The 26,818-nt window shown below is 41.1% G+C and overlaps 1 protein-coding gene across 1 annotated transcript; it reads right to left on the reverse strand.

Moving 5' to 3' along the window:
* Positions 1-628: 628 nt before the first annotated feature.
* On the reverse strand, positions 629-26,563 carry map3k21 (mitogen-activated protein kinase kinase kinase 21). Its single transcript, XM_054600242.1, has 10 exons — positions 24,943-26,563; positions 11,714-11,894; positions 11,400-11,548; positions 10,657-10,832; positions 9,122-9,362; positions 8,353-8,475; positions 6,225-6,375; positions 5,872-5,966; positions 4,678-5,505; positions 629-4,596 (listed from the first exon to the last, which is right to left on the reverse strand). Exons 1-10 carry the CDS (start codon positions 25,733-25,735, stop codon positions 4,226-4,228), a joined length of 3,108 nt encoding a protein of 1,035 aa, XP_054456217.1. The 5' UTR covers positions 25,736-26,563; the 3' UTR covers positions 629-4,225.
* Positions 26,564-26,818: the final 255 nt, after the last annotated feature.

The following is a 26,818-nucleotide window of genomic DNA, read 5'->3' on the forward strand; positions in this document are numbered from 1 at the left end:
TGATTTTTTTGATATTTTATACTATGACTTGTTTATGACTCTTTAACATGCTCTAAGATGACTTACTTAAACATATTCTACTGTTAACTTTTCATTACTTTTTCGACATATTATAAAACAACTCTTGTGACTTTTTTTCAACATGCCATACTATGACTTTTTCACAACATGCTATACAATGCTTTTTTGTATCATACTGTACTATAACGTTTTATTACTTTAAACAACTTACTACACTATTGCTTTTTTAAAGTTACTACATTTTACAGTACTACCTTTTATGGCATATTACCCTAGGACTGTTTTATGACATTCAATAATATGATTTTTTTAATATACTACACTTTTGGTTTTACGACATACTTTTTATTACTTTTTTTCCATGTCATGATGTATTGTGACTTGTTTTATTACTTTTTAATGATAAAAGGATCAATATTTTCCTAAGACAGCTGGGCGTGCCAACAAACCTTACTCAATCAGGCATTATTTTTAGCAGTGGATTAAAACACATTTGCTGCGCTAGCTTGAAATTTAAGAAAACAGCGTCAAATAATTGTAGTAACTCTACAAAAGACCTTATTATATCAAAAGAAAAACAAAAAGTCAACATAAGTCTTGATTTAGACTTTATTCAAAATGTTGATAAACTTGATACTCTTGATCAATTAGGCGTGAAATAACCAATACTGTAATGATAACAAAAACGTTCACTGAAACAGGTCAAATTCTGACACATTCAGTGTGACGGAGACATCCAGTGATTTAAAGGAAGGGTTGCATCTAACAGAGGGTGACGGGTCTCTCAGCAACAGCGCTGCACTGCGCCTCTGAGGTCGTTTGTGAAGTGTTCGTACGGAATAGCTTTATTTTGTAAGAGCTCCTCACTAGCAGCTAGTTCATTGAGTGGTTTTGGTCCTGAGGACATAGAGGCCTTAGTGCTGGTAGAGTTGAATTTGGTCCGAAGCCTGAATGCACCTTATTGATAACCAGTATCACCAATATTCCATTTTCTCAAACATAGTGGAATGTTTTGGGGTATGTCGAGTCATTGTTAACCTTGAAAGACAAAACCTTTTTGTCAGCTGCTAGCGAACAAAGTTTTGTAACTGTGGAAGACAAATTGCAGACTTCAACTTCGAACAAAATACAATATTTTAAAGGGGAATATACAGCACCAGTGCATTATGGTATTTACAGATAACCTTAATTCAAAAAAAAAAAAAAAAAAAAAAAAGAGTAAATCCAGTGATATCTTGGCTTGTAAACTGCCCCTTTAACAGTTTGATTATTAGTAAGGCTTTTGCAGTGTTGTTTGACAGTCAGTGGTCATAAAATACAGAACATAGGATACTTCCCATTCTAAATCTTCAGAAAATGCCACAGTGATGCACACATCAGGAATTACAATTATATTTACACCATTTGAGAATTCACATCTCACTGTAAATGAGCTTTGTTTTGTCCCTCAAAAGTGGGACACAATTTCTAACGAACTTCTCAAAAACAAACTGAAGTGACACAGCGATAAAGAGTTGGGGGAATAAAATCAGTCAAAAATAACAAAATGAAGTTATTTTTTTTCAACTTTTAGAGAAGGCCTGGGAGTGACCACGGCACTAGGTACTGTATGTGTGTGTGTATATATATATGTATGTGTGTGTATATATATATATATCCTGCATAGTCAGACCTCCATACTGTCAAGTTCACAGAGATCCGGAGAAAAAAATAAAATCAGGTTAACAAACTTTTTCAATTTAAAGGAAGCCATTCACCTGGCTCAAATTTTACATTCTGATATTGAAACTGTGTCTTCACTCTATTTAACTAAATTCTGTCCTATAATGTCTCTAGACCTTCCTGACCTTTACCAGGTGGAAATTGGCTATGCCGGGAAACTGTTTGCTTTATGCTACATAAAAAGTTTAGCTTAGAAATAAACCAAAACTGAAAAACCTTACTCATCAAAACCAATTCAATTAGGTGTGCAATTAGGTAAACTAATAATGGCCATGAGGGGTGAAATCTGAGATGTAGAGTACTCATGTCAAAGTGGAGCTTTAAACAAACAAAAAAGGGAGAAAAACTCTAATTTGTTTCGAATTAATTACAAACTTGTGTGCACATGATAAAGAGGAGTATATGAATTCTAAAAAGTGAGAAACTTTAGTATTGAAGGCACAGGGTCTGTTTTGGAGTAAGAATTGCTATTTTCTTCACTCAAATGTTCTAAACAAGATTCTCCCATGTGGCCACTCCCAGCTGTGTAAATAATCTTTCACCAGTTTAAATCTTAAGATTCTGCCTTGTCATTGCATTTGCGGGCAATCAGATATCATCTCAGGGATTAGATTATAAATTCATTCATTTGGGGCAGGTTTTTTCTGACATGAACATTCGTGGCTGAAGTGTTCCTCCATCCTGCTGCAGTACAGGAAAGATTAACCGGAAAAAAAGAAATTCTATAAATATGTTCAACACATGACTACATTTCAACAAGTGAAACCAATCAATGTTTGCTTTGTAGGTCTTTTTGTACTTGCTTGTCTAAAATCATAATGACATTCTGGGAGAATACATAGTTGCATCCCTGCTACGATCCAGTATGTAACCTGTCTCTGGAACACAAACGGTACAGCAGCATCGCTGACTTTTAAAACAGTCACAAATCAGCATATATGCAATAAAAAACTGCCGTCAGCATTAGGCTGATAATGGGATAAAAAGAAATATTTACAAACAAGACATAGGGATTTTTTTTTTTGTTCAACATTTTAAGGGTACATGCATGCATGATTCTCAAGTCAAAAAATCTAAAAGCGTGATCGCACAACTTTGAAACTGACATGGAATGTATGTCCTGCTGGTTGCTAAGGTAAGGTCAAGTCTCTTCATATTAAATTACCTATAAAAATATATATATAAATAAAAAGGTGAGGGTATTGTGTTGCGAAAAGCTGCAGCAGCGGTCAACGTTTAGCTGCACCGACAGAACGAGAAAGGAAGAAGGTAACAAAAAGGGGAGGGGGAGATGAGCATTGAGAGACCAGAGAAGAGGCTGCTGATTCAATGGGTTCTGCTCAGGTTTCAGAACCGTTTGTAAATGTGGGTTCTAGTATGAGTCGAGGCAGTGTGGAAATCACAGTCTAGACCAAAGATTTGCAAGGAGACAAAACTGTTGCGAGGAGAAGTTGCAGCGGTGAGAACTTGACATCTCAGCGCGATTCAAGCCGGCCGATAGTGTCGTCTGCTACTCAGCTGGTCAAGACGGTTAAAAACGCTCAGTTTGTCAAAATGGCCGAGTTTCGGGACAGAGGAAAGAGCGGATATCCTCATCAGTTGTTTTTCAAATCTGTTTGAGAAACGGCCGTGTCGGTTCCATCATATCCATTCTGTCTGCCAACTCTCATACATTTACCATTTCAGACGCCCTCAGCAGGCAAATCTGAAACTTGCGTGGGAATATTATGACAGCAGGATAAACAATATGATCCAATGATCGAGGATATTTAAACCTGTAACACTGTAAAACTAAAAAGAAAACATATTTTTGAACATAGAGACAACTACAGGCTGGTTACTAGGCTAAATTGTGGTGTATCCTGTCTGAATCAGCAGCTGTCAGTATCTTCTCTGCACAGAACGTTTATTTTTTTTATCTCTTTACCTCAACAAGAAATTAGTTTCTGCCGTCATGCCCAAAAGGAAATCGCAGGCTCGTGAACGCAGCAGCGCAACCAGATCAAAGTCCTACCAAGGTGCCGAACACGCTTTTGGTATTTCCTTTGCTTCCCACTCTCTGGTGCACTTGGGCACGAGGTGGGATCAGAAAAGAGCAGTCCTGTTTAGTCGCATTGGTCTAAACTGGCAGGTTTTTAGAATATTGCAGACTGGCGCATTGCAAGTAGTTGCGAGTTTCACATTATTGCAAATCTTTGGTCTGAACTGAGCTTATGACTGCCCTCGAATTGAGATGAGGGTGCACATTCTACAACTCCTGTGACACAGGTGTCTGGTAGACGTCTCAGAACACTGACATCACTATGTTCTAGAACTAAGGCAATGCTGGATTCTATGTTCTAGAACTTTAAATGGGGAAAGAAAGGCAGCCTTGTTCTAAACCCTCCAGGAGTTTTAGGCCAAATATTCTGTCTGAATGTTCTGAAGCACTCTAGGTTGTATGGGATGAACTATGACCTCAGCAGATCACTTTTTAAGGCTCCTAAGAGAGAAACTCTTTCTCCAGCTCAAAGACGGAGGTCCGTCCCGGGGAACTCTGAATGCGGCAGAGCGGCACAGTGCAGTCTCGTTTTTGTCCCTCTGTGTCCATGTCCAGCAGGGAGCAGCCCATCCCCACCTCCGAGGACAGAACCACGCTGAGGTTCTGGGCCGTCTTCTCTCCGGAGTAGTGGCCCAGGGAGTAGCTCTTGTTGCGTCCTCGCAGCAGGGCCCAGGTGTGCGGCTTGTTCCGGAACGACACTGGCCGTGGTCTGGAGAAGGCCTCCCCACCAGGAGGCTTCTCTGACAGTCCGTCCTGCTCCTTTTCTTGCTTCTTCTGTGAGGCCGGAGGAGGCAGAGTGGTTGGGCCGTTGGCTGGAAACAGATGGGGAAGATACATTTTTTTAGACCAAACATATGTTTACACCCTTTAAGCCTTTTGCTTGAGTTACTCACTATTGTGGTTGGTGGTGTATTTCTTCCTGCGTAGACGTGTTCCTGTGTTGCTCTGCTCAGGGGGCTCACTTTGGGTTTGCAGCGGCGTCTGTGTGTTTGCTGCAGTCCTGTTATTCTGGACTTCTGTAGAAGCTGCTTGGCCGGGCCTGGATGACTCTGTGTGATGATTGGCTGCCGAAAGCTCCACCTTCCCAGGCCTAGAGTGTAACACATCCGCCTCAGACTGTATGAGGCACTTGGTGGAGTTGCATTCCATAATAGCTGACATGGAGATGAGATTGACAGGCTGGGTAGCGGTGGGGTTTGTTGATGCCTCCTCTTTACGGGGGCGACCACCACTCGGTGGCGAGGTGCTTCGGCGGAATCGGGTCGCGCGCTGAAAGAGGCCCTCCTTCTTCTTCTTTTCTTTCTCCTCACGCTGGGGCTCGCAATCCTCCCCAGGCGCTGAGTTTTTGAGAGCCTCCCTAATGTCATACCCGAGCACAACTGAAGCCAGCAGCGAGCCGCAGCCGTACAGCACGGAGTCGGTCTTTCGGCGAGCTGACGTCCGCTTCAGGCTGTTGGTGGGGGTGACCTGTGGGGTGGTGGAGGTGGACGAGGTGGATGTGGTGGTGTAGGGGTCTTCTGGGGTCTCTGGTTGGCCACCCTGACCTGCTGCCCCAACCCCGCCATCTCCAGACCCACAATGCCCACCGGGGCTCTGAGGCTGCTGCTCGTCCCTCCACAGAGGTAGATCGATGTACACCTGGTTGGGGAACTTGAGCTGCTTTGGCTTGGAGCTGCTGTCAGGACATTCATGGGAGAATGTTTCATCTTTACCGGACCCCGCTGGAAAAACACAGAAGCGGAAATAAAATAAATGAACCAAACAAGCAGCCTTTACCCTGCCTATTATTAGCATCACTAGATATTTAAAAGTACCTGCCACTTGACAAAAATGTACTTAATTGTGTTCGTCTGATAGACATGAAAGGAAAATTAGGGGTATTAAAACCTATTTCAGATCTGACACGTAAACAAGCAGTCAAAACATTTTAAAATCTGCTTAGCAAAACAACATTTCTAGTCAAAGAAAATTATAAAAACTGACAAAAAGTAAACAAAAACTGCTCAGTTAAATAATGACTAAAATATACAAATTCAAAAGATCTTTATGTTTATTCAAATGTTAAATGCACAGGATTTTCAGCTCACTTTGTTCAACAAACAGGGAGGACAGGGGGACAGACTTCTGGGATTTGACCAGGCTGGTGGACCAGGGGTTACTGCCGTCTGACAGAGGACGCACTCTGAAAACGATGCACAGGAACAGAGGCAATAGAAAAGAAAACATTGTTATTTCAAGTAGAAATAGTGTGGTATTTTTTGTAGTAATTTAATTTATGTTGAATAGTACTGTATAAAACATAGAGACGAGTCAAGAACATCATGAACACTTAGATATGAGGATGTGGTTATGTGGATTAGGAACAGGAACCGAATGGTCTCTAAAATACTTTCTTTTGTGTGTTTTTGTGTGTGTGTGTGTGTGTATGTACACAATCTACCTCTCAGCAGCAGCAGGCCTCTCTTTGCCCTGTACTGAACTGGGACCCCACGTTCTTCCTTTCTTCTTGATTCCCTTTTTCACATCATCGAACTCTTCTGGCCTGAAGGGGGTGCTACGGCCCCATGTACGGTTGCTCTCGTCTTGGGTAACTGTTAAGACATCGACCAATAAGTGTCACCAAAGACTGATAACAACTGCAAGAGGGTGTTGTCAGCGAAACCACAACCACGACGGGGAATCTGGTGTAGACATGTTAGTAAGATTATTTAAAAAGGTATTATGCCATCTGTAGAATCCCAGTAATTATCTTTGTCTAGAAATGTTCTCTGATGTCTCTGTCTCCAACTATGTAGACAAAGAGTAGTTTAAAAAGTCTAAATAACCAAAGAATAACTCATGGGTGTTCAGTCTTAAAAAAATATTTCAAGGCCATTATACATCAGATTGATATAAAACTTTAATTACTTTAATAACTGCATTTGATTGAGGAAGATTCAAAGTGCCTTTTTTTTTTTTTAAATACTAGAAAATACCACCAACGTAAATTTATTTCTGAAAGTGAAATCAAAGAGCCAGAAAGCAGAAATTTAGAAGCTGTTATAAAAGCTTCTTATAGCTGTAGGTTAGTCATTGTAAGGTCATTGTGAAGTTGTCAGGGCAACAGACGAGGGCCAAACTCGTAAAAAGTGCTCATTAGAAGCAGTACCATTTTTTTTCTTTTTTTTAATTACTTAATTCAAACCAGATAATATGATAATAATATGATGATTGAAAATAGAAATATGAACAGAGGACTGGCCCAGGTCTGTGACATAAACCTCAGAATCGTTATCAAGATTACCTGTGAAACAACCAGCAAACCAGCAAACACCAAAGTCTTGTTAAAATCCACACCTTGTAAATCATCAAATATTATCCCCCTTGATGGGAAGCTGTTAGGTATCAAACCCCTTTTTTAATTTGTCAAAAGTATCCAAACATCCCATGCAGCGCTTGGTGCTGTTAGCAACACACGCTGCACGTAGGAAGCCAATAGCTTGCCTTTCTTCTTGAGCCCATATGAGGTTGTGAGCTCGCTGGTCAGATCAACATCCTGTTGGTAAACATACAAACTGTCCCTCGGCATGTGGGACGTCACTGAGGAGGGAAACATACACGTTACCTCTGACCAACACCAGCTTTATGACACACGTTACGTTGACTTGCTCCTATCTTATATTCCACTCAACTTTATCTGAGACACGTCAGTATACAAATGATAAAATGAATACAACACGTGGACAACAAAGCAACTTTATTTTGACTTTTCTTTTTATGACATACTATGCTATGACATTTTTGGGACTTTTTGTCATGCTATAATAAGACGTTTTTACGACTTTTTTATGACATACTATAAGTTTATTTTATGATATACTACACTATAACATTTGTCTTATAATACATTGCATCTATCCATTTCAAGTTAGACACTTCAATGTGCAGGCTGGGGAAACTAAATGTTTTCCTGGCGTTCTCTATCCAAGAACGTCGGAGTGCATTTTTTTTCGTATTTAGTGCAGATATTTTCCTTTCATTTAATGTAATGTTTTGTGTATATCTGCATGTTTCTGTTTGGAAAAAAACCATACATGTCATGAAATCTTCCTCTTGGACAATAAACCCCATCAATCTTAAATTGTAAATCAGAGCAAGACGAAGACAGTTGGGTCCATATATAAATGGGCCATTTTGCAGAATACTGATCCTTATTAATCATCTCCATTTGGGTTAATCATAACAAACCCAGTGATTCTGAGCAACAATCTGCGCTCTATGTTTGAATATCAGCATTTACCGTTAATGCTCTGGAGGAATTTGTTCCAGTTATTGCGAGGGCGTTAGTGCGTGGCTAACAACATCATCAAACTGTTCAAACAACTGTCTGACTGCTTGTGGCTCTGGAGCGCTCGTTCATACGGCTCTTGTCATTGCAACACTCTTCCCATGTTCCCCCTCCCATGAAATACTCAGACATTTGATGTCATTTCAGAACCACAACTACAAGAACACTGACACAGAGGTGGAGGAGACGGTCAGACTTCCCACTAAGGAAAACTTGAAAAACAAAAACAGACAGAACTTACGCTGAATGGCTCGTAGCCGGGGGATGGGTGTGGGGCTGCTGGGAGGGGAGGAGCTAGTGCTATGAAGGCTCCGCCTCTTGTCCATGGAGGGTGACGCCTGCACGGTGATCTTATGCTGGAAATCTACAAAATGCAACATGCAGATACAGTCATTACAGTCTGATAATAGTAGGGGTGTCACAAATTTAGATTTTAAATAGAAAAATATCTTTATATATTTTTTTTGCCCTATTGCACGCGTCCAAAGAGAGGAAAGAAAAACACTTCAAAGACAACACAACGCAGCCTACCGGTAGTCAGAAAAGGCGGCACTTTTTCTGACACCATGGCCACTGCCAAAGCCGGAGGTAACAGAGGAACAACAGAACTGTAAAATCTCCTGTTTCCCTGAATTCACTACTGTTTGTAGGCTGCAGAAGATTTACAGACTGGGGCAAACAGTGGAGCCCCATCCCCAAGCAGAAGAAAAAAACAGCTTCAGCAAACTGTTTGGCGATCTTAGCTGTAGACACACTATATCAACTTAAAATTGATTGCAGGTCTACATCGCTTTGTACGGTAAAGCATAAAAGCATCACAATGTCATAGCCGTCAGTGATGAAAAAAATCGGTTTAAATCAAATTAAATTGTGGATTTGGAGAAACCGGACACCCCTTTTTGCAGATATTGCTTTGTCTTTGAAGATCTCAATAACCCAAAGTTGGTTGCAGTAACAACCAGTTTAAATATTAAACCAAGTCAAGACAACTGTTCCGTATGTTCACTCACCTGAGGGCAGGCTGATGCGGTTTCCATCCTTCAGTTTAAGGCGGGAGCGTTTGAATTTGCCTTTCCTCTTCTTCACGTTGGGCTTGTCTTTGTTGAGCTGGAAAATGAGGATGTTGAGCTCTCTCTCCAGCACGTTGATCTCCCGCTCGGCCAGCTGCTGCTCCCGGCGCTTCAGCAGCTCCTCCTGAGACTTCTGCTGGAGGGCGGCCCGTGTCAGCTCCTCTTCTCTGGAACGTAGCTCCTGGAGGAACCAGGTATAAAGAAACATATGTGGTTAAATTGGCAGACAGATTTCTGTCGCCATAATGTCCTGGGAACGCTGACACACCGTCAAGGCTAGACTGAAGACTGTTTTTTTTTTTTTTTTTTTTTTTTTAGCTCAGAGATGATGAGCAGCAGTTTTATCTTTAATTGAACACCTACTTTAGCCAAGCAGAGAAAGACAGGTTATAGCAGACAGCGTCATTAAAACACAAGGAATCTCTGAAAAGCTCTTGCAGACAGACAAAAATAAGGAGACGGGAGTGTTAGCCGTCTATTAAATAACAAGTTGGTATCAGGAGATTACTGCCTGCTGTTTCAGGCCGTATTACAAAGCTAACCAGTCATCCCCCCCCTATTTTCTCTTTAATTGCTCTCAGCTGAATAATAATAATCCTTACTGGATGACTTACATAAAGCAGCTTTACAGTCAAGCCACTTCAGCCACCCACCTAGACACAGATTACTGTGGGACGTTTACAGGAAATCTTGTGAAATTTGCGATGGGAAAATGTTGGATAAAGGTCAAAGCTATTTCTTTCTTTCTTTATGTGATTTATGAAAACTTTACACACCAAACAATCTTAATAGGGCTTTAATGTCACGGTGAGTCGGTGAAGGTTGTATCAGCTGAGTGTTTAAGTGATTGATTGGGATCATTGGAAGTTACATAACACAGGGGTACATGTTAAAAATGTGGTTTAACATAACTTAACGGTTATATTACATTCATATATACAATAAAAAATATATATTGTTATCAAATAAAAGCCACAAATGAAGTATCTTAAAACGTTTCAGTATCTGTGTCGTTCAGTTCACCATTCGTTGACTCAGCTCTTTGTGCTGATCCTGCTGTTTCTACAAACACTAATTAACCCCCCTCTTTAAGCCACCAGTGGGAGACTTAAACAGGAAGCAGATTAAGGTCTTAACAAGGGGAAGTACGCTAAAGCACCTCGGCATTAATGACACTTATTGTCTAACGTGCGAATCGTTTTTCCACTGAAAGTGACCAATTAAGCCTTTTAGTCCATAAAACGCTGCCCCAAGCGATTCAGCATGGTTAGATTAATCTCAATAATAGTTCAGTCAACACGTATCATTACTGGGGGAGAAAATACGAGAATAGTACAAGAAGGATAGAAGGTCTGCTTCATAAACTGTATGTCAGGTTTCTAACTTCTCCCCTGCCAGCCCTCATATTGTGAGGTTGTTGTTGTTGTGTCAGCGGCTCCACATATCGATGCTTGTGTTTCGTCACTCTGCCCTACCTTCTCTTTGGTCCTGAGCTCATCAAACATCTCCTGGATCTCCACACGCCAGTCGTCCTGCATGCTGTGGAAAGAGTCCTGGGGCATGGTGGCCATCACCGCCTCCTCGATGGCCGACAGCTGCTCCAGGATGCAGGAGAAGGAGGGACGCACGTGGGGGTCCTGGTCCCAGCACTCTGGACACACACACACATGACAAGGCAAAGATTACAGATACATCCACCACCGCACATGTATTGTAACTGAAACACAAAGATCCCTGTGTTTAGAGTTAGTCTAGTTATAGAACAGGCAAGTTTAATGGTAGTCCTATATTATTTAGACTGAAGACTAATTCCATCTTATGTTTCATTGGAAATGATATGGTTATTTAAGGGTTAAACTTGTTTAGTACAATGAACACAATGTCTGATGAATTGCTCTGAATGAATGACTATAAAAAACTTGAGTTGTCTCTAAGGGTGAGAACCTTTTCTGTGATAAATGTTATTATTGAGTGTAAACTGTTTTGTCTATAGCACTGTGGCTTCACTGTACTAAGATTTCATTATGGAACTTTAAGTAACTTACAACTCCTATATTGTCATTATTTTATAACAATAAAATGCATTTAACTCCCCAAGGATTTTTGTCATATTGTAAAGGTCAAATGAAACAAATAATGAAAAAGAAATGACTTGCTATTCTTGAAATGCGTTCCTACATCCTGCAGTATTATTATTATTATTATGTTACACATTTACCTTCCATGAGCTTGGCGAAGGGTTCGGGGCAGGTGGAGGGGATCGGTAGAGTTAATTTATTGACCGCCACGCCGTAGGCAACAGCCAGGCCGTCTATCCCACGATATGGCACCTCCCCTGTTAACAGCTCCCACAGCAAGACGCCATAGCTGGTGTTTGACGCACATACAAAGAAAATAAAAGGAAAGGAAATGGAAAGTAAAGGAGAGAGGGAAGAATAGTTAACAAAGGGATGAGTAATTATGTTAGACAAATGAGTAAGAGTCGATAATATTTTATCATTGGGTCTTTGTCTGGTGTGTAATTTGTCTTACCTCCAGACGTCACTGCCTTTGGAGAAGAGAGAGGACTTGATCACCTCGGGGGCCATCCAGGAGTAGGTGCCTGCAGCTGACATTTTTGTGGTTTTGTGCCACTCCCTGGCCAGGCCGAAATCTGTGATCTTCAAGGTCTTCCTCCCGATGTCGTCATTCTCAATGGTTTCAAGTAATAAAACTGAGAAGAGAGAGAAGAAACATTAGAGAGGGTGCCACAGAAGAGACTGGGGGTGGAATGAAGGAAAATAGATACATGAGGGAAAGGGCACAACAAGCGCTGAGTGATTGAGAGAAAGGGGGAAAGTGGAAGGACAGGATTGGGATGAAAGTGACAGATGGGAGGTGGGAATAGAGGAGGAAGGAGAAAGACGACGAGAGAAAGAGAAAGGGAGACACAAAGAGTGGGGGACAGAGAGAAAGACGGCCGTGCATGTGAGTGGATGATAGTCGATATTCGACAGGGCCAACGGAGGTATGCAGGTCATTTATTAGTGTAGGAACAGAAGGTTGACAGCGCCACAAAGCACCTGTCCTCAAGTCCTAAAGCTGTTTAACACATTAAAGACAGCCGGAACCCTCCAGACCCGCCGGTAACACTATACCTGGCCTGAGAGCCTCGCAACAGTGAAGCCACAACCCACTGACGTGCAAAGTCATGTTTATTCCCCCATTTATTATTAGTGCCCCTATTATTTACCGCCTTTATGCTCTTATGTAAACGGATGTATATCATTTTGAACAAGTTTAAACTCGGTATGATACATGTAACTCCAATTCCATTTTGACGTTTTCGAGTGTCTTGTTTTGTCCGACCAACAGTCCAAAACTTAGAACACCCAGATTAAAAATGACTAACAACAGTAAACAGAAAATTGTCAATATAGGGAAGAAGACACCAAGGAATGCTTATTTTTCCTTAAAAAAAGAAAAGAAAGAAAAACAATCGATTATTAAATTCAGATAGATTTTCTGTTCATCGACTTATCAATTGTTTGAACACATCTGAGTGAAAAATATAGAAATGTTACGAAAAAGAAATTAAGAGTTAAACATTCTTAAGTAGAATGCACAATAATAGCATTAAACAATTAAATAAAGTGGGAGGTAAGTCATTTTCAGTTCAGTAGAGCAAACAGGGATTAACACTTGTCCAAATATTATTAATATACACAAGGAGTCAACAAGACTTTGAACATTTAAGCTTTTTGAACCTGTGCCACCCATGACCAGGAGACAACTGGGGGAGTAGAAACAGTTTCCTGCTGTCTAATGTTTACTTTCAATAAAAACAACTCTCTATGTGCTGACACAACAACTAACGAATATTCCTGTCTTCTCTTTGACTAGAAGAAGCAGCCTTTTCCATGAAGTGGTGTGTATCAACAGCAAAAAGCCAAGACTCTCTGATCCTTTTGATCCTCTTGGTATTATCTTCAAAATGTGTTTTTGCCTCTGCCAAGATCTCCTCACATTACAAACTGTCCCATTTCATCATTTGCATGCAGTCCCAACGCTGCAGGTCAATGTGAACATGTCCTATCAGCTGTGTTGATCTTACAGAATGCCAAAGCCAGCAAAGAAACTTCAACTTGAGTCTAAATGTCACTTAAAAAGGTTCGACCTCTTAGGTGTTAGGATAAAATAAACAAATAAAAAAACACTTGAGTGTACTGCTGACACATAAACTCTGTGGTAATATTCCCACGAGAAGATAACAGAGTGGAAGTGTTTGAGTTTCTGCACCTACTGTATCACAATGTACACAATGTATTAAGTTTGAAGGCTACTTGTTAAACGTTTTCAACAGAGGCTCTGAGATCCCTGTGTGCAAGTATCACTTGAACGGAGTAGCTGCACTGTGTTTGCTGTATTATCACACACTGACCTTGGACTTCCTCAGTCCAACAGCGCCAAACTAAAATCTGCCAATACATATTTGCACACACAATTCTCAACCACAGTCATGGGCAAACATGGAACTATATTACATTTAATGTACTTTTAACCTTCTGAGACCCAGGTGGCATGGTTTACCTACAATACATATAGTTATCTCCAACTCTTGCTAAAAATATACTGCGATTAATTACATTACAAATGTGTTAAGATTGGAACAGATCTACTGAAAGATGTAGGAGGGGAAGAAAGGAGGGAGGCTTTTGACTTTTAGATATTGTGGCCTTGACACCGATCCACAAAACTCAAAATACTCTACTGAAAATCTGTGTATGAGGAAAAGTGAAACATACGCAGAATTACCTTATAATATAGCACTATGCCTACTCCCATAACTGGACAAAAAGTGTGCACTTTTTCAGTGTGATACTGATACCAAATACAGAACTGATATCATATCACTACTCTTTTTTTCAACTTTAAACGTACTCCCACTGTGTATAAGTTATTGGTAAATATAGCATTCTATCAAGGCTTACGTAAATGTAATCAAATTGATTACACAAGAAGTTTTATGAAATGGTGCTGTTAAAATTCGTCAGTGTTTAGGAAGATACCAGAGCTGAAAAGATTTGTTGATTCATTTTGGATGGAAGGAGCAACATGTGAGATCTAGCCAGAACGTAACTAAAAATTAACTAATATTATCAAAAAGGAACAGTTTTGACTTAACTCCAAATAGGTCAATGTTTCGTGCTAGAGAGTTGTGTACTGCAAACCAGCAAGCCGGTACTCTCTTATGATACTTGTTCCTCAAAGCACAAAAGGGAATCACTGTAGCGCTGGTCTGCCATCAGTCCAGAGAATAATACATCCATGATCCGTGTACGTTTGTTTATTAAATTAAATCCAAAGTAGAAAAAATGAGAAAACGACCCACAGTTGGCAGTTAACTTGAATTCAGCCAATGCAAACCCCAGCACAAAAGGGTCTGATCCTGGCAGCCAGCCCCGAAAGAAAACCTTCTGTTGCTGCCAATACAGATGTTAGACCCAACGTTTGTGCTGGCTGAGCTTGAGTTGCTGCAGCCGCAGACTGGGCTCAACTATCAAACTGTCAAAGCATACAAGGACCGTTCACAAAGATGGTTTACATTAACTAAAAGGCCGACGCCACACATGATGATTATAAGATAGCAGTAATATGTTGACCAGCTCTAAGAATTTCACCAGTTTGGTCCTATTTTGCATATTCTTTTCTTTTTTAATAAGCCCAGTAGAAGAGGTCAATGCACCCTAAATCTTTGGAGCCGTTGGATAAGCATTACACTTTGCACCTTTAAACTTTAATTTCTCCAGCTTCTAAATTATGAGTTTTTTGTTGTTAGTCTTTTAGGTGTCTTATGATTGTCAGACAAAACAAGCCATTTGATGACGTTAACTTGGGTTTAGGAACCTTTCACAATTGTATGGCATCTTATAGGACAAACAATTGATTGCCAATTAACAAATAGTCAACAGTTACTTGCAACCCCAGATGCAACACAACACAAGCCTACTATTTCACACAGCTATATCATATGTTGCCTTACTATACTGTAAATCATTGACTAGTCTGATCCCAAAATTCTGCTTGATTTTTTATTTAATGAACTCTTGTATGATTCAAAGAGCACATTGTAAACATTAATGTTAAACGTAAAATGTGTCCATGAATGTGCATTTCTTTTTCATACTTATTATAGTCTGCTATCCTCCATCACAAGTTTGTCATAATTTACACATACTGCACTTTGTCCTGTGTACTGCAAACACAACTGCATTTTACTGCATTAACAGAAAATTGTTGGGCATTTTTCTTTTCACTTATTGAAGTCATTTTCAGAGGGTGAAATGATTTGGTATTTTATCCGTAGTGTGACTCCTATGGGTCTCCACTAATAACACGGGTATTGGTGCCATTACTAGCCGTAGGCACAGATGGGATCCTCTACCGCGGCTGCAACAATAGGAATTCCATTACAAACAGGTTTCACTGGACCAATGATATACTCCTACTTCCTGTTGTCAAGTGCTCTCTCAGTGATTCCATGGATTCCTCCCAGCGAGCTCTGTAGGTTCATAATGACTTATGATGGGTTAGTTACACAACCTAGAAGAACAGTGGTTTGGGGATAACCCCGTCTGCATTGATTGGCCTATAGAGTATCATGCCAAAGACTTTCTTTGTAGCGCCATGATACTTTAGTGTCAGCCCTCTAGAAATGTATGATAAAAGAGCTAGCTCCTGTCTACATGACTCCGAGCTGACGTGATGCTACAAAAACACCTTTACACCGCGGTCAGCCAGCCATTTTGTTTGGCTAGTAGAGTGTATTAGCAGCAAAGCTAACAAAACAACCACACTACATAGCCACTGCTGGTAAACCGGCGGCTTGTGATTTATTGTGTTACACATCATCATCCATTGAACATTCTCTGAACCCATCGGCTGTTGGTTTGACGACGGATCAGCAGATATCCGCATCAAGACTTTTCTTTTCCGAGCACTGCTCGTTAACTATTAGCTACTTTAGATTCGAGACCTTAGTTCGAGTTGAGAGACAACGTGTACAACCGTATTGTTTCACGAGTAGCCAGATTGCATGCTAATTTTAAACCAATAAAAAGCTAAATCATTGGAGATTGCATTTCGGCCAACGTGTTGTTCCGCCTCTTTTGCTCTCCAGACGGACTATTTAATTGTATTCAACCAAAAACTGCTCTAAGGCGATTAATCACTTATACCCGGACAACAAACAGAAACCAGAACACTTCTGATGATAGGATTTTGTCCTCTTAACTACCGACGCATATGAATGCAAAATCTGCTTGCGAGATTCTCCATTGTGTGTGCAAGAATACAGTGCAGTCCATGGAAATCTAGACTCTATGCCAATCTATTGTTTCTGCTCTGTACTTCTATCAAAGAATGAACTATGAAATTAATAGATATCAAATGAAATAAACTCTCACTAAATTAAATAGATAAAATAGGCAATTGGGGCTGCAACTGAAAATCACGTACAATATTGATGACAGTTATTTTCTCAATTAATCATTGATTATAAAAAACCCAAAGTCCTAGACTAAAGTGTTCGACCGAGCTAATAAGTGTTTCATTATATGCATGAATTGTGCTATAGAAATAAAGTTTATTATTATTTACATGTTTAAGTAACTCTCACAATCTGCATCTATGCTCATGTTTTCTGGACATAAAATAATGTTGCCGATGTTGTTTCTCCTTCATCCAGTGACATGACAGTGACGTCTTTCGAGGCAAGGAAGAACTACAAAGTGCTACTTTATATTTGGTGGCTGTGGTGTTCTGGATACCTTCTTCATGATCCCAAAAATAAAGGAAAAGACAACAGAGACTAGAGGGTGATTTTGAGGCGATTTCTGTGATTGTATTTGGTTAATTAAATGTTCTGCCTCCGAAAGATGAGTGAGAGTCGCCAACGAGTCCCTGCAGTGGGTCAGCTGCCCAGAAGCATGGCAGACAGATACAGCTGTGGAAACAGCATGGAGCAGGCAATCATAATTATTATTATTATTAAGTTAATCTTTAAACGTGTCACCGGTTTCAGAGAATTTTTAGATTATATTTCTGTATCAAAACACTTGAATTTAGTCTACACCTAACCAGATTCCTATTTAAATACTCAAGTGTAATTTTTTCAATTAACTAGAACAAGATGTTCTGATTGAATGCTATTTGGGGAACTCCACCCTAAAGTTGGCACATATTAAAGACGTCACACCTGTAACAATGCACAAACAAAGGGTTTGGCTAAGTAGTCCTGGGTATTGTTTTGAATGTTAGAGGACATGTTGAGCAAGTGGAGTTGGGGCTTTTATAACCTAAGTATTGCTTCTGCATCTCATGTCTAAATATAGACCATGTTACTACATTTTAAGAACTGCACACTCACAAGGTTACATTATTCAAATGAGCTGGTATACTAAAGACATTTATTTGGGCCAAATAATCTCACCAATCAATCCACAAAAAAAGCTTGTAACATGTACTCGCCCAAATATTTGAAAAAGCTACTAAATGGAATAAAAGGATTTAAGTACTCAGAAGAGGGTCAATGCTTATGATAGGTATAAATACCCTGCTTGAAGTAAACTTTTGTTCACATAAGTAAATGTAGCTGTGTAGTCTATTATGTTATCATCACTGTTGGATTATTAGGTTTGCCAGTTGCATAATCTACAGGTGATGTGTGAAACTCGTTTGGTGTAAATTAATTAGTTGCTCTAATTATCGCAGAATTCCTTGTGATACTTTGCCATCACATTCCTATAAACCTGACATGTCAGAAAAAGGTTATCACTCAGTATGTTGTTTTCCGTGCTTTCTTTCAGTCTATATTTTCTTGCTCTTTTGAAAAGAAAATGTTTAGAAGTGGACAACAGTGTAACGCAATTGGAGATGGATATGCCCCCAAGGCGGACCCCACCCTCAGTCCAACCCCCATTTAATTCCCCTTTCCAACAGTGGATCTTGAGGCAGACCCATCGTTCATGGTGGAGCAGTGGGCAGATCAGAAGCAGAGCTGCTGCCTTCAAAGCAGGTCCCACGCTTCTTCCCATTGCTTTTTCCCCCTCAAGGTAAAAAAGAAAAAAAAAAAAACTTCTGGGGCAAACATAACCATGTATTATCTCTTCAGTAAACTAAAATTACCTCAATTATAACTCCCTGCAACTCTGCAGCAGTTGAAATTTCACAAACCAGTGATTAATTAAAAAATGTCAAACTTAAAGCCAGTTTTTAGAAAGTTTTGGAATGCTCTGCATATTTGCAGTATCCCCATGCAGTAGACATTAAATGTCTTAAATTGGGTTAATTTGTGTGTTAAGTACTTTCCCTGTATCAAAGACAATTTAGCTAAATTCCCACCTAAAGTATTCCATGCATGACACATAGATCAAATATGCACAGCCAAGAAGAGTCTTGAATCAGGATTGAGCAATGAATTTGAAAACCACCACAAAGCCTGTTAGGTTTGTAAATCTCTTTGTCTATCTAGCAACAGATAGTGCTGTCTCAAAATGTTCTCCAATATGATACAACTTATTAAAAAAACAACTATGAAATGGTATATTCATCGACTACTAGAGGGGTTTCAAATCAAACATTATCTGAGCATAATCCTCAGCTTCTTTTTTTTTTTTTTTTTTTGTGGCATAACTAAGCGTTGATGCAACATGGTTGCTGTAAAGATTCGGAGTGCAGCCTCCTAACTTGTAGTGGCAGTATTTTCATAACTGTGCCAACAGACTTAACATGAGAGTAAGAGGGCTTCCCGTAGTAAGCAGAAACAAGGCTGCGAAACATTCCCCGACTGGTCTGTCTCTTCTGGCTGAAATGAGAGTGCCCCCAGGCATTCTGGTTGATGGGAAAAAGGATCAGGGTCTAATGGCTGGGTAAATCCATCTATCATGGTCACATCTCTCCGGGCCACTTGCGCTTTGTCTGTCCTCTTCCTCTCCTCGTCTGTGTCTGTTTAAAGCTTGAATTAACCCATAACGAGGCTGATTAAAACATGACAAATGTTAAAAGGTGTTCAACCAGTACCTTCGGCCGTATTTGCATCTATCAATGTTCTAAGGAGCTACGGAGGGGATTGGTTTATTCGGAAGGCAGCTCTTCTCAGCTGTGGGCCCTTTTCCTTTTCACCCTGCCCTCCAACAATAGGTGCAGTCAGGGAGAGGTCATAAAAAACACAGTGAAAGCATCTCCACTCCTCCTCTCTCCCCTCTGCCCATTCTCTCGTCAGAGAAAAGACAGGCAGTAACTGTCTGTGTGTCACCAGGGGTAATTGTGGGAAGCCTGAGAAAAGTTGCCCTGCAACACCTAGTCAAGCTCTGGTAACTTTTCCTCTTAGATTCTACTTATTACAGAAAAATTACAGGAGTTAAAAAAATGAGTCTATACAAATACTTTTTTGAGCTACAGCAAGACTAACTAACTCTCCTGTGGTGAGCTTGTTATGACCCAGTAATGAAAAACAGGGTTTAAGAGGTGTCTTTTGCAATGCCGTTCCCACAGCAGTAAGGTTGTTCAAACAAACCTATAGACCAACAGCTATGTCGAGTCTTCCCATACTCAACGGTGCAGCAGTGGGAAGACGGGCAAGAGTAAATGAAATATGAATGGAAATAAGATGGCACTGGTATTGAACTGGTAGTGAGTGTCTGGCTATTCTCTTAATTGGGTTTGTGGAAAGAAAATGTGTGATAGTTGTATCCCTAATTTCTATCTTTAAAATGCATATTTTTTTTATTGCAAACGGAGCAAAACCATGGCTGTGTGACGGTTAAGTCAACCATGGCAAGAAAGAAAACAATAAAAGCACCGGACAAACCAAAATATAACTCAGCTACTTGAATAATCCGGTCTGGACGGTCCTTCTCATGTGGCCCATTTTCATCAGCTAATTAAAATAACTGTTGCTTAAACGCGATTTGACAATGAAGGCGATTCGTTTAAAAGACTTTGATTCATTTCAACAACCCTCCTATTTACATTTGAAATTAAACCTTAACTTTGTGCAGTGTACTACACATATAGAGATGGAAATAACAGGTGTAATTGTCATCTGCACATGCCTAAGCAGCTGCAACAAATAGGTCACAGTATCCTTCAACGGTGCGATGGTTTGCACAAGCTCTCAACACTTATTATTCTTCTTCATCTGTACTTATTTCCGTGTATAAAAGGAAATCCTTTCTGTTATTCTATGAGTTTTGGCATAAAATTCTCCAGTACGGCGGGTGAGTGAATAAAGACACAGGGAGGAGGGAGGGGAACACGGATGCAGCGTGATGATGAAGTCTAACAATAGCTCAGGATTGATGGGAGAATGCTGCTGCACACGCTCCAAACTAAACTCAATCAGTTTCAGTGGCGTTCAAGCACACATTCCTGGCATACTATCGCTCGCACCAAGACGTGAAACTCCAAAGTTGATGTAGGCTATGCATGCTGGCTCAGGGCCAGGTTTCAGTGTTTAAATCAAAAGTGTAGATTGAGATGAGAGTAAACAACAAAGCCTGTATATTAATACCCTCATGAATTATGCATCCACACACCATAGGACTCTGCTGATATGCTGTTGTATTTAGGGGGCATATCCCTTCATAACAATGTAAGAATATTGCGTGTGTAGTTTTATTTTTCTGAGCTTATCAAGTTAGCAAAGCGTTTTTAAAACATAGAATCGCAACTCTGAGAATGCACAGTGAAGTCTGCCACAGAAAATTTAAAATGCTAGGTTAGTAATTTCCGAATTAATAATACTGTCCATACTTATTTTAATGAATGACTTTATCTATACAACAATGCAGCAGTATTAGTAAAGAGTAGTTTATGGATGATAATGGATCTCTGTGGCACAAAGGCTGCAGCTCTACAGATAAATACTTAGCAGTATGAAAACAATTCATTGTTGGTTCTGATGCGTTTTCTTGATTCATATTTTTATTTTTTTAAAAGAAAAAATAACTCCAGTATTTAAAGTTTCAAAATTGTGCCGGCTAAGAAGTAGACATGCAAAATAACAAGGAGCAAGAGGGGGCAGAAAGGAACAAGAGAGGGAAGGTAAGTAAGGAGAAAAATAACGAAGTAAGAAGAGAAACCCCCTCAGTTTGTGGCAATAAAAGAGTACCGCTGCTCTCTGGGAGATTAAATATGAACTGAACAAAACAAAACGAGGGCTTTGAGACCCTCCGAGTCCTAGCCATTCTTCTGGCCACAGTAGCCTAGCAACCGCTGCTTGACCAGTCCATTGTGCAAACGTATGTTAAGCTTTTATCCCTCATTAGCAACATTCCTCCCTGCAGGCCGGGATTTTACAGATTAGGTTGAAAAACACAAAAGAGATTGGACAAATCTTGCTGACTTCCAACATATTACTTTACAGGCTAATCATTGATCAAATAGCTGTATGTTTGTCTGTGTGGAGCATGTGTACACTGCAAGTTGATAAATGGCAGTATGAGTAGTTGAGTGAAGGTGGAAAAAGTTTAGTTGTGTACCTGTCTGTGCCCTTGTTTGGGAAAAATACTGATGTGAAACAATTTAGCAGTATATACCAAAATAGAAAAGACACAGCCACGCCAACAGACATTTTGCTTATTAATTATTTAAAAAGTGACAGATTGTAACCTTGTTTTTACCCCCCGTGTGGATAATTCTCACATCTTTTATCCTCATAGACGAGTAGATGCACACCCAACGCCAAGATAAAACAGACAACAGGCCCTCAGCAGCAGATGCAACATTTTCTCTTAGCTGCATTGTTCTGGGTTTTTACTGGGAAAACAACCCAACACACCACAGGATGCCATTCGTGTGTTTATGTGCAGGAGAGTCTTTTGTGAACTCACTGAACTGCCTCAAAGCAAACACATAGAGCTTCTTTCATTCCCTCTTTATTTAGATAAGACCGTATATTGACGACAGATGTTCAGACTTCTGACCCCGAGATGAGCAACTACCTGAAACTAGTAACAGTGTTGTTGAGTTTATCGTCTTTCTTGGTGTCATTCTTGTGGTTAACAGCTTAGCGGTGGGCTCTGGTGCAGCGGAAATCAAGACTGAATCCAGAAATACTGATATATATATATATATATTCAACTAGCCTACAATCTTCAGGTACAAATATCCAACAACCCAGGCATCACCTGAGCCTAGAAATGCAATAAGCACAGTATGAATGATCTTTCATGAGTTTAATTTAAACTTTCCCCTCTTTACTTAAAGCTTATGCTGTCTCTATGTCACAGTGAAGTGGCAGGACAAACACAAAGACTTGTGTTCGCAGCACTGTGCCTGTTCGGGGGAGTTTGTTTGTGTATGTTCACCAAACATCCGATTAGCTTAAATGGTCTAGATGGCAGTTAAATCCTTTCTCTCCATCTGCCCTGTAATTAACACACATCTTTCAACTAGAATAAGACTACTTTCAGGGTTGGGCTCGTCTACACTGTTAATCATAGGCACATACAATGCATTGTTTCAAAGTTGTGTTTAGAAATTGTTTGAAAAAAAGAAATCAACTTCTCCAAAAACAATGGCTGATTGTCGACACATTCAAAATGATGTGATAGTTTAATCTTAGAGAGTGAGTCTGTTTTATTCAAATGTTTACTCACTGAATTACAAACGTGTTTTAAATGATCTGTGTTGGGTCTGGAAGGAGATTTATGCACCATTTACTTTGACTAATTCTTGTAAATATACAGTAAGTGAACCGTAAAATGAGTCATGCTTTCACTGTCCCTAGCCTTTTATTAATTATAACTACAACAATGTATACAGGTCAATCTTTGTAGCGCAAAATGTTGTGATCACTGGGTGTTGAAATGTCTTCATCTGGTGATGATGGAGGGTCTTGTCTGTGTGCATTTGCCATGGTAAATCTCAAAATTCACACATTGATTCTCACAGTTGGGAGATATTCAGGCATCAGACCAGAGCTGCTCCCTACATGGCCCCAGGATGATAAGTCTCTGATCACAAAGGGGGAAATAGTGTTTGGAGTCGTATTACTCACATAAACACACCTGAGATGAAGTGGGTAGCCTGTGTCAGTGGGTATATGACTCAGACGCTTTTTCTCACCCAGTCCGGCCCATTCATTATTCAGTCCTGGGAAACTAAAGTTTGCCGGCTTAATGTCTATTACCAGTCCATGAAGGCACTAGCACAGGACCAGGTTCTAACAACATGACCCCACTCAAAAGTCAGACCTGCTAATACTGAATACTGATGTTCTATTTTTACACCTGCAGCAATTTTGAAACTATTTTTCTCAACATTTACTCCAGTTCACTACTACATTCCCTGATGAATAAACAAACATTCCTGCACTACATGAAACCCTGAAGTGAAGGGTGTTCTTCTTTTTACCCTACGACCTCTGGCATTAGCTCTGGTTGGTCAAGAACATGGCCTGACAGTGTGGACTGAGTGTGTCTGGTTATGTGTTTGGTAAATCACTGACTTTATTTGAACAACATTTCGGCTTGGATTGGAGAGGGGGCTGGGAAAGTGTGTGTGAGAGTGTTTTAAGGGATGAGGAGGGTGAGTGGAGGGGGAGGTGGGGCTGGGTGGGTGGGGGCTGCCCAGCTGAGCAAACTCTTTATTTCACATCCTCTTGATGGTATCCCCCACCACTTCATACACCCACAGACCTTTTACACCTCCTTAAATCCATCCAGAGTAAAAGGGCAGCGCTGCAGCAGGGGTGTTGTGGGTAGAATATAAGTGAATTATCAGTTTTCAGCAAACCTCAATTTAGGCTGTAATGACGAAACTATGTTTTCTTAAAACCTATACGCATGTAATAAACACTCCCCAACGCCCCATGTCATTAAGGACATAAAACAATCACTATATGTGCAACAGGTCCACGTGTGGATATGTCTGGTGTAGATGGGTCTTAACATAGTTGCTTTAGGAGAAGATAAAGAGCTTCACCAACAGTTACTGAAGCCCTGCGTCCAACACTTAACTATGAATAACTAGAGGCGGATGGGCTGCATGAATCAGTAATCTCTTTTAAATCACTTCTTAAAACACATTTTTACAGAATGGCTTTTATGTGATGTCGTCGTTTTCATTTGGATTTGGTTTTAGTATTTTATCTTATATTCGTTTACTATTTTATGTTTACCTATTTCACTTGATTTTATTTATTTTGTTCGTTTATTTGATTGTCACTTGTTATTTCATTTTGTTTCTTAGTTTAGTTTTATCCTAATGATTGTTCTAATGTTTCTTCTATTGCACTGTTTTGCTGCCTTGTCTGTCAAAGCACTTTGTAAACCTTGTTTTTTTAAAAGGTGCTATATAAATAAAGTTATTATTATTATTATTATTAAGATAAGATAAAATAATCCTTTTTTAGACCCACAGCGGGGAAATTTACAGGATTACAGCAGCAGAGAGGATAGTGCAAACAAGAGACATAGTAAATTTAAAAAAACAAGATCAAAATAAGTATTATAAATAAGCAAATGAGCAATAAAAACACAGTAAAAATCAGTAAAGAATCCACAGTAACTGAAATATTACATATACACAGACAGACACTATTATAACTATTGTATTGCACAGTGTATTAGTGTTTTGTGCAACAGGTGGATGTTCCCCCAGTGAGGACTTTCTCCTAAAGTTTGGTTAATTGCCTTAATGTATCTCTCTCTCACACACACACACACACACACACACACACACACACACACACACACATGGATCAATCTTTTGCTTACTGTTGCTAGACTTCAGGTCACGGTGGATAATGGGCACCACGGCCTCCTCGTGCAGATACAGCATCCCTCGTGCAATCTGCACGGCCCAGTTGACCAGGATGTGTGGAGGGATGCGCCTTCCGGTCAACGCCCGGTTCAGCGTCCCTCCTCGGGCGTACTCCATCACCAGGCACAGGTTGGGCTCCTCCAGACACACTCCCTCCAGCTTGATGATGTTGGGGTGCTGCAGCATGGAGAACAGCTTCGCCTCCTGCTTCACCCCTCCTGCAGTGGCTGTGATGTCCTCATCTGGGTCTTGCCTTGCCGCCTTCACGGCCACCTCCTGGTCTTTCCACGCACCCCGGTACACCTTCCCAAACCCCCCCACGCCTATGATCTCCTCCAGCACCAGCTCGCTGAAGGGGATCCGTATGGGGGAGCTGGGGGCTTGCTCCTGCTCCCCCACGGCCCCACCGGCTGCAGGGAGACGGTAAATAGCTGGCTGATAGGTGACATAATTGGAGGGGAAGATCCCGACCCGGTGGTGGATCTTCCCGGTCCACCAGCCCTCATCCCCGGAGATGGCTGCGTCTTTGGAGAGCACCTCCACCACGTCTCCGCGCCGGAGGCTGAGCTCGTCCTCCCCGCTCGCCTCGTAGTCGTACGCGGCTGTCCAGAGAGACCTGGTCGGACACAGCGGGGCGGAGTGAGCCCACGCCCGCGCCGTGGGGGAGTCCGTCCAGCCATGCTCCCCGGTCCCATCGCCGCCCGGCCGCGCTTCACCGTTTGGGAAAGCGGCCTGCGAGACATCCATTTCTCGGTGGCCGTAGCGGCACCATATGCTGCAAGATATAAGAATAAACTTTAAAACTGTATAATGTAAGTTGTTGGGATCCTCATGCTGTCACACCAACGCGGGGAGCAGAGGGGGAGGATCACAGCGCGTCCGTGCGTCCCGTGTCCAAAGTCCTGCGCAAGAAGAGCGTCCACTGCGCGGCGGCGGTATCCACGTCGCCACTCCGGGACAAGTGGATGGGGAGGGGTTAAATACGAGCTATGGAGGCTGTGTGTCCCTTTAAATGCTTTTAAACTAACCTCACCTCTTTATGGGTAACGCTTAAACATCACTATGCAGTTTAAAGTCTCGTATACTCCCTGCCACGAGAGGGGAAAGCGGCTCCACGGCTCTTGTCTCCGCTTCGTAAATGCTAACGCGAACTAGCCACGGTTAGCTCCCAAGCGAAGTTTGTTCGCAGGTGCCGCAAGAGGTGCACCTGCACTCTGTCCACTCCAAAACCCGGGATAAAGCTATAAAGTTATGAAGTTACACTCCGGAGGGCAGAGTCTCCGCCAGTGAAGCTCATATAGTCACCAAATATAACAGTTTACTTTCTTATTTGTGGAGTTTTATAAAGTTGTGGCTGAATTAGCTAGCGGGTTAGCTTAGCATCGCTGCGCGTACTGGACTCTCTGCTCATTCATAAATCTGCGTCCTCCTCCGGGGGACGCAACGAAAAGCCGGCGGTGTGACACTCTGAAAGCACATCACACATCCTGGATTCAAACGTAGCAATGCAAGGATTTAAAAAATGTAAAAATCCAGCAACTTTAATCAAAACAACCCCCCCCTCTCTCCAGTCGAAGTCGGACGCAGCAGTGAGGCTGTGAGGACCTGCGGGGCGCTGCGCTCTGCCGCTGCCGCCGCCGCCGCTGCTGCTGCGCTCTGATTGGCGGATTGGGAGACACGTGATCGACGCGGCAGTGGAGGGGGAGGGGGAGGAGGGGGAGGAGCTACTATAGGAATGTGTGAGGAGTGCGCGCCTTCAGGGAGATTATGGGAATAGTGGAGCACATAACAGGACACACACGTGTGGACTAGAAAATACATTTTAGTTAA

Source organism: Anoplopoma fimbria, chromosome 6, assembly GCF_027596085.1.
Source record: "Anoplopoma fimbria isolate UVic2021 breed Golden Eagle Sablefish chromosome 6, Afim_UVic_2022, whole genome shotgun sequence".
NCBI lineage: Eukaryota > Metazoa > Chordata > Actinopteri > Perciformes > Anoplopomatidae > Anoplopoma > Anoplopoma fimbria.

Bases quoted from the DNA above. Each gene is read 5' to 3' on its own strand.
- map3k21 (XM_054600242.1), bottom strand. From the start codon at position 25,735: ATGGATGTCTCGCAGGCCGCTTTCCCAAACGGTGAAGCGCGGCCGGGC. The intron at 5,967-6,224 runs GTAGATTGTGTA...CATCGTTTTCAG, and splicing joins AGGCCTGCTGCTGCTGAGAG to AGTGCGTCCTCTGTCAGACG. The intron at 4,597-4,677 runs GTGAGTAACTCA...ATCTGTTTCCAG, and splicing joins ATACACCACCAACCACAATA to CCAACGGCCCAACCACTCTG.